General features: G+C 32.7%; 1 protein-coding gene across 1 annotated transcript; it reads right to left on the minus strand.

Annotated features, from left to right (window-relative positions):
• Positions 1 to 628: 628 nt before the first annotated feature.
• On the minus strand, positions 629 to 4,522 carry LOC111386609 (dammarenediol II synthase-like). Its single transcript, XM_023011078.1, has 16 exons — positions 4,484 to 4,522; positions 4,207 to 4,401; positions 4,052 to 4,136; positions 3,792 to 3,958; positions 3,182 to 3,370; positions 2,966 to 3,079; positions 2,755 to 2,874; positions 2,534 to 2,656; positions 2,337 to 2,435; positions 2,151 to 2,231; positions 1,988 to 2,034; positions 1,762 to 1,905; positions 1,502 to 1,679; positions 1,326 to 1,406; positions 1,002 to 1,085; positions 629 to 901 (listed from the first exon to the last, which is right to left on the minus strand). Exons 2-16 carry the CDS (start codon positions 4,354 to 4,356, stop codon positions 773 to 775), a joined length of 1,791 nt encoding a protein of 596 aa, XP_022866846.1. The 5' UTR covers positions 4,357 to 4,401; positions 4,484 to 4,522; the 3' UTR covers positions 629 to 772.
• Between the last annotated feature and the right edge of the window lie 4,602 nt (positions 4,523 to 9,124).

Here is a 9,124-nt window from a genome sequence, read left to right on the forward strand (position 1 = left end):
AAAATTTTAGAAATAGTTTTATGACATTTTGGATGAGTATGGAAAGAGAGAGATAGAGAGAGGGAGAGAGATATTTGTATTTGTGTAAGTTTTGTGTGATTTTATTAATTATTTTAATTTAAAAATTTTTAAACTCATTTTCATTATTTTGAGTTATTTGAGTGTTTACATTGAAAACACTCAAATAATCGTTTTGAATTTTTTGTTATAAAATTTTCCTTATTTTTAAAATCGCATTTTTGAAAATAATATACCAAACACAGTTTGAGTGTTTTCAAAAATTGAAAATGGTCTCAAAATGACAAATTAGACGTACTCTAATAATTTTCTTGTTTTAAAATTCAGCTCAACAAAATGTTCAATCATTGTCAAAACTAAAAGGGAAAATAAATCCAACATATAACCTCAAATTACGCCCAACTCAACCTACCAACACAGTCTTTTATGCCCATAAATAAAACATTATTGATTTGAAATATTTATGCTTTTGAGATATATTTTGTTGAAAACTTGAACAATGCGTATGAAGATCTTATAAATTTTCAAGGTATACATTATTTATTTATTTATTGAGCTATGTTATTTAAAATAATATTAAAAACATGAAAGACTTTTAGAACGTTGCTTTCTACAAGTTACTGATTTAATATTGGAAAGGACAATAACTCCAACATAAGGCATAAGCCCATATATTTGTATATTTGTAGCATACAACAATATTCTCTTTTATTTTTCAAAATATATTTTAAGAAACAAAGGTAGATTGGTGAAATTATGACATGCTCAGACTCAGGGATGGCCAGACACGTTTACGATATTCTCCGAGGGCCCACAATGGAAAAATGCTCCTGTATAGTGCGTAATGCAGAGTACAGTTCTTCAAGGAAACTCCAGTTATCTCCTGTGAATATAAGTTCATTTTGGTTAGTTCATTTTGGTTACAAGACTAGTTTTGAATTTAGTAATTCAGAATTTCGAAGTCATTTAAGAGCTATGGCTACCTGTTGAGGAAAATCTCCGTTATGCATCTGTGCATTAATCAACAATTTTGCTGCCTTGTGTAAAGGTGTTGGATCCCTCTCCGCCTAGTTTTTAAGAAAAACGATGCAAAAACAAATGAAACGTCTTTCTCTGCATGCAAATGCCTTTTAAACGATGCAATGTGCTCTCATCCTATACATAATCGAGCTTACATCCCTAAAACAATTACTTTTAGGGACAAAATGATCCTCTATAATAACTCCATTATTTTCCTTATTTTTTATTGGCACGAAAGTCACACGGCTGAAATATTAGAAAACATGCAAGCTCAAAATGATACCAACCTGTCCACCGTACATTAGACCTAGCATTGCCCATGATGTTTGTACCAAGTTTGTTCTGTTTCCTTCCAATGGTGTGTATTTCTATCACGCAATTATCAAATAGGATTTCATTTGCAGAGGGGAAAAAAAATTTAAAAATCGAATGTATTTTATATGCAAATCTTCCAACTAAATACCATGGTTGGGCAGGACTCGCGGCTTTCTCCCCATCCACCTTCTTCATTTTGTGTTGACAAGAAAAAATTGACACCTTTTCGAACTGCATCACTGTTGTCATGTGTCTTCCCCGCAGCAGCTAACCCTCCTAGCCCAAAGAATGTGCCATAGAGGAAGCAAATTCCCCAATAGCCATACCTGTCACATGTATCTCAAATTAGATTCAATCTGAATATGTACTTCTACTTTCCCTAAAACTGAAAGCCTGATTTTAAGTCACCATGAACCATCAGGCCATTGTCTTTCTTCAAGGAATCGCACAGCTTTTGCCACGGAAGTTTCTATTTCTCCCTCACGGTGGCCTGGATGCATAAGTTTGAAGGATAATAGAGCTTGGATGATTGAAGTTGTGCACTCAACATGCCTGAACAACCAAAATGATCATAAATGTTACTGGACTTGCCATTTTCAGCATCAGGAAAAAGAAAAAAGAGTTAATTTCTTACTCTTGCTCCAAGACTATGTCAGCAAAAAGTTCTGAAGGATTCAACGCCTGAAAAAAAAAGTCCTTTCAGTACACTACAAGTGAACTTATATTATCATTTGCTCTATCGAAACTAATACTTCTTTGGGCAAGAATGAGGAATCCTAACATATGATACACATCACATAGTATATGTAAATGTTTGCCTGTAAATATATCTGTGGAACCGGGGGCTCCCAGACTCCAAACCCTCCACTGCCAGGATTCTGAACAGATACGATAGAAGGCAATTAGTCGTCATCCACTATCTTATATCTAAATCGTGTATTTTCAGTCGAGCTTAAATAACTTCCTAGATATGGAAGCCATACCTGTAGATAAAGAAGGACATTTACAGCATCATACAAGCGCTCAACATTGGCCTTTTCTCCAGCGATTTCACTTGGAAATTGTGAGAGCAGGAGTAAACACTGTAAAGTATGTATAATTCAGGCTTCATCGCAACCTTTTCTTTACTTTGCTATTTATTTGAGTTTAGAGATAATTGAAGAGGTGAAAGTTAAACAACCTTAAGTGCCTCAGCTGTGCAATCTGATACAACCCATCCTTGATCTTGATCGGAGAAAGTCCATCCACCTTTAGTAAAATGACGATACATGCGTTTGAAGTCGCCACTTGGGTTATCTTTGATCTGCATAGTTTAAAATTAAAAATATAGTTTCATTCAATTAAAATACTTAGTAAATTTTATCCAATTTTCATTTGATTTGTAGGTTCCTCGAAATGAACCTGAGATTCTTTTATGTAGAGGTGTGCCTTCTTAAGGCCATCACCATATTCCTCAACCATGCCAGTTGCAATAATAGCTTGAGTGGCAAAAGTACAGTCCCATATTTGACTACCAAAAGACTGCAGGATAAAGAAAAAAATTTAGCCTACCACCACACACCTAATGTTGCTTATTTGTACTTGATCAATTATATTTCATTAAAAAATGCACCTGCATTTTCATTCCATCTTCAGCAAGCCATAAATAGTCAGGAACTCTTGAGAGGTGATGCTTGAATTCATCACCATGTGGATCATGTGCCCACCAGCACACCATTTGAAGAGTCTGCATAAAGAAATATAGGTCATACCATTTCTGTGGTGCAATATTTTGATCCCTTCCCAAAAAAAAAAAATAATAATAATAATAATAAATTTTCTTACTAACCTTTTCTGCATTTCCAATTGTAATGTATCTAGTTTCCTCTGCCGAATAGCTCATGTGTTTGAGTGTCTTTTCAATGGCTTTTTGTCTAATCTTGTTCAAGGGCCAACACCTCATTACTGGCTCACTAAAGTAGTTCAAAGTATCCCAGAGAAAATCTTGTATGAAGGTGTGGGGATAATAGAGATCATCCTTCATTTTGAAATTAGCATAAGCCTCAGTACTTAGTCTAGTGCCTTAACACGACCCTAAGACCAAAAAGACACTGTCCAAATTTTGCAACCTTTTCGCTATAGGAATCACTGATTTGTGATTTTCAAGAAAAAAGTAATTTAAGAATATGGACAATGTCTTTGTCCTAGTTAAGATTAGGATGTCAGGAATCAAATTTTGAAGGTTTTGTTCCAATCATTATAATGCGCATATCTTACGTTAAATTGAAGAATTAAACTACTTTGCCCGAAAATTTTGGACAGAATGGTCGACATCCTCTTATATGCTATTGTGAGTATTGGTTAGCCATTATGTCACAAAAATTTGGACAGTATAGTACGATTGTAAATTAAATTGGGATTGTTGTCTACTTAGGAACAAAAGATGAAACCAGACCAACCTTACAATAATAATGGCGTGATTTATTCCAGTCTATCTGATCGTATGGTTCGACATGAATTTCTTGTCTAAGAGATAAAACAAGATCAGTGAGTGGTCCATGATACCTTTTTCCGTACAAGTATGACATGGGCATGTAAGTTGTACGACAATAGGACCACATTTTTGCTGCATTTTAAAGAAGTTGTTACATGCAATCCAATGGAAGCTTCCGAATTGACTACTGAATAATTCTCTTTAATGAAGGGAACAAAATTTTACCCGGATGAAAAGGCAAAAATGAAGGGAAAAGCCAGAATTCTGGAGGTAGTGGGTTGCAGCCGTCCCAATCATACACACCAAGGACCTATTCCAAATTACATTTTGCTCATTACCAGACTCAAAAGTTAGTTATTAGTAAAATTGAGAATTCTTACTGAAAGATAGATCTTTCCCCAAGAGGGAACTTGAGTTGCGCCGCCATGATCAAGGATCCACTTGCGGCCTCTGGTAACTTCCTCATTACCATCGTCAAGTCCTTCTCCCAATAGACGTAATGCGACATAGTTTAGTGCAGAGCCTATCATGGTGCTCCGGCCTTCAATGTAGAATCCCCATCCACCATCATCATTCTATGATTCATATTACTTCATGTTAGGTTATCCATTTGCACATAGTGATGACTAAACTAATCGAATTTTATTTGGTACCCACTTGGTGATTGTAGATATAGCGAATGATCTCTTTCTTGTGTTCTGGTGTATTGGTGCTGTACAAGTACGGCCCATTGCCTTGAGCAATCTTGAGCTTCCACATTTTTATTTTTGTCTTCACTAATCAAGCTTCTGAGTTAACCTGTGTGGTAATTCACAGACACTATCTATAATCTATTCAGGAAAAATACTTAAGCTTATATACACACGCATACATGATATATTTGTCCACTCTCTAATATCTTAGTCAATCTTTTTGAGAAAGGTAGGTAAGAAATTTGCTGTGCCCTCGCTTGGTTCATCACGTCTTCATAATTATCTACATATTTAGATAAATTGATTTAACACGTCTTCCATCTTCAATGCTATCACTAATAAAAATAGTGACTATTTGTTTACCACATTTTTCGACTTACTTATTGACATTTTTAATTAAAATGATTTAACACGTTTTCCATCTAATGGCAAGAGTGAGTTTTCATAGTCTTAGCACATTGATTTCGTTTTAGTGGGGGATATGATGATGTCCAAATTGAGTAAGGTAAATAATCAATATCTAAAGGTCGAATTAAGATTGAACTGCTCATAAAAATAAAATAAATAAATTATATAAAGAAAAATTAAATTTGAGAGAAAATTGGCCAATTTTGGTAGTTCTTTAATTGATTGTAAATATTTAGATTTTTTAAGGATTGAGCGGTTCCTTCAAATATTTATCATGAAAAGATTAAAAAAAATGAGAAATAAATTGGTGTTTATTATAATGCTTAAAAAATCGGTCAGTACGTACATTTATTTGAAAAGGGTAAATAATACGTATCAAAAGGTTGAACTACTAATATTTTTAGGACAATCGACATTTCAATAGCTCTTTAATTGGTTGTCAATATCTAGATTTTAACATGTATCGAAACGTTTCGTATTAGCTTTCAAGTTTTACCCTAATTGTAATGGATATATTGGGATGTAGTGGTTGAAGACGTGCAAATTCACTAAATTGCAGTGTTCAATAATCATAAATTTATCAAGAAAAAGCCCCCAGGGCACATCTCCAAGTGGTAAAAGGGGAGGGTGGAGAAATCCAGCTTTGCTTGAGGCTGTTGCGTCAAGGGTTCGAATCCTAAAATATGGATTTGGCTCTTGGGTAAGTGCAAGCAGCCTTCCACCCTGTACCCTTGGAGGCATAACCTGCGATTTACCTCCCTCACGATGCTACAGGGTAGAGGTGGTGGGGGACCCTTAAGGTTAGGGTTTAACATTTTTTTTAAATTTTATCAAGAAAAATCTAATCCGTGCATTTCTGGTGGCACTGGAAACTAGAATCTTTTATCTAAATCTTCGACAAGTTATAATCCAATATATTATTCCAAGCAACTACGAAGCTTCAAAGCAACGCCCTTTGGAAGTTGTAGTTACTACTTTTTAGCTTTTTGCATTTTATTTATTACTAGTCTATATCACGTGCGATGCACGAGCTGTGCATAAATTATGGTTTAATTAGCGTATGTATTGAATATGTTTGAAAATATATGGGAATATGGAATTATTGGCAAGGAACTAACCAATTATACGAGTCGATCACTCGTCTTTCTTCCAGAAAATGTCATTTTTCTACTAAAAGTTGCAGAATCAATAAAATCTATTAATAATGAGATTCCAAGCCATAGTTAGTCAAAGAAATACTTCACTGGACAGTAAAAGCATTTCAAACAAAAAAAGTTAGCACCATAGCAATACATCCTTCAACAAATTATAGTAGATATGAATGTATTATTGTATAGAAAAGAAATAATTCAAGGTAAAGCAGAAGTTAGAACCTGAAAATCCTAAAAGTTTAAAACAGTAGGTATCCCAAGATCTCGTGGCCCAGGGGTGAGTTCCTCTCTCTTTCTTTCTTTCTTTGAACCTCCGTAATTACAATTACGGAGGCTCATGCTTGCCTAACCTCCATTATAGGCTGCCTAACCTCCATTAACGGAGGCTATTATGGAGGCCCGTAATTATGAAGGCTCAACGGCATGAGCCTCCATAATTACGAAGGCTCAACATTTTTAAGCCAAATGCCTCCGTAATTATGGAGGCACAAATTTCATTTTTTTTCTTTCTTTTTCTTTCATTGGCTCTCAATGCAATAATTTCATTTCATTTTATCAACTTAGTTTTTTTAATATACGTGATTCCTAAAATAAATACATAAAATATAGATCAATTTTTTTTTATATATACAGAGAATATATAAATCCTTCAAATGAACAGAAATGTAGATAGATGATAGACATATTAATCACATTTTCAATCGTAACTTTTTGAGTGCAATCAAATAATGTGTAAAACGTGTTAAATTAAATAGTCACTCACGTCGATAGTTCAATAATTTTTTTCTCCTCACTTTTGTTTTTGAGAAGAATAAGATCAGGCTTTTTCGATAACATATAGATCAGGCTTTTTCGGTAACATATTGTCCATTTCTACAACCCGTGTTAATCTATTCTGCTATTTCTACACCCAACTCTATTTATTCTCTTATTTACCAACCTATTCCATCCATATTTCAATGATTTCCAAATATCTAAAATTAAACAATACAATATCATTCCTTCATTGGAACTCTTTAATTGAAATATAATGTTTATAAGAAATTTGCACACATATTACGCAAATAAATACATTGTTCCACCAAAACATTTGTTTTATATTCACTTATATAGAAACCATCATATGCGTATATTTCATTTTATTTTTTTATATTTTGATACGGATCCATTGTATATCAAAAAAAAAAAAAGAAAAAAAACACAGTAACAGCAAAAATTCGAAATGAAACCAATTCACGCAAAACGCAAGGAAAAAAAACTATCAAGCTCCGTTAAATGAAATTGAGTTGCAGAACGTCTACAAATTTCAATAAAAACAATAATAAGAACAAAAATTCAGAACAACCAGACCTTAATCAATCCATACAAAATATACAACAAATAATTATAGTTCACTCCAGAGTGAAACTCAGAGAGAAGAAGGAGTTAGGGCTAATTTGCGTTGTAAAATGGAGAGAACAGGCAGTCGCGTATGAAAATGAAGAAGAATAAAGAAAGATCTACCTAAATTGAGGACAAGTAGGTGCATCACTGTAGCCTGCAAGTTTTTTTTTTTTTTTTTTTTTTGTCAGGCGGCGTCGTTTTCGCTTGAGAGATGGAAAAAAAATTGCTACAGTGTGTGAAAATGGAAGAATCTACTGTTCTTTCTACAGTAGTGATAACATTGCCGTTTTTATATAGTAGTGAAATATGCATCTTTTTTAACATATAACAAATATTAAATCCCTTGTATTAAGAAGACAAGAGCAGACTTCAATATTTAATTATTTTGAGAATAAAATATCAATTATTTCTCTCTTTATTTCAATATATGAAAGATAATTTTAGATAGTATTACTATATTTGAATTACACTTCTCAATAATGAACCAGGAGTATTAGATTAAATATGATGGTTAGTAGATGACGTCCACCAACAAAGATATGAAGTTAAACAAAAGGAGAGTTAAATATATGAATAAATTGTCAAGCAATATAAAGTGGTAGATCACTCACTACAAATGATGCTAATAGTAGAGAAGAAGATTAATATGGTAATTAATTCTTAAAACAGTATGAAGTATGGCACAAATAATTTTCTACGAGTTAATAAATCGTAATTTTTCGTTTTACCACAAGTAATCATTGCGTCTCGAATCCTTTTTGTCATGTTTTTCAGTATATAATGTTTGGAGCTTTAACAAGTATCTATTATTGAAATACGACTGAAAACAAACTAAATGAAATTATAATCAAATTGAGAGCGACAATCTACTTAACAATTTTAATGAGTACAGAAAGTTCTTCAATCCTTTAAGAGATTATCATGTTTGAGGCTTCAAATTCACCCATTTTTGAATTCAAAAATTTTCTTATGCATGAATTTTCATTGGTTAGTTCTTACTATTTAAGTCAATTTTGTATTCATAGCTTTCAATTGTCATATACACATCGGCTATGATATGCATTTTTATGAATTCTCACAACAATTATCACTAACAATAGCCAAAACTTCATAAATAAAATAAAATAAAATAAAATAAAGAATATTGATGCAGTCTTGACCCAATTCATAGAGACATAACATAGTTATTATATTATATCAGACCCGCACATCAATCTGATCGAGGTACTAATTCTCGTGTTACTAGTTGAATCGGTCAGTTATTGCTTATAAATTATAAAAAGTTTTTTAAAGTATAAAATTTTTTCTTTGAGATAAATTAAAATTGTTAAGTTATTTGTCACTAATTATTTATAGAATTTTAAGTTATAAATTTTTTTAGACATTCAATTCATCTTAATTAAAATTAATCTTTCTACACGTGACAAGTTAATAAGTTTAAGTAATACAAGAGCTTAGATAACAGAAGTGGCACGCTCAACACACATAGGGACTATTGATGAATTTTAACTTCAACATTGGTGGCATTTCTAAAATAAAACTGGTACATGCTCTAATTTTCAAGAAATATCCTATACTAATTACACAACCAAAATAATATGAAGATGATCATGGCAAGAATATCATATTATCGCAGATATTAGAAAAATATTGAAGAGAATTGA

Source organism: Olea europaea, unplaced genomic scaffold (genome assembly GCF_002742605.1).
Source record: "Olea europaea var. sylvestris unplaced genomic scaffold, O_europaea_v1 scaffold363, whole genome shotgun sequence".
Taxonomy (NCBI): Eukaryota; Viridiplantae; Streptophyta; class Magnoliopsida; order Lamiales; family Oleaceae; genus Olea; species Olea europaea.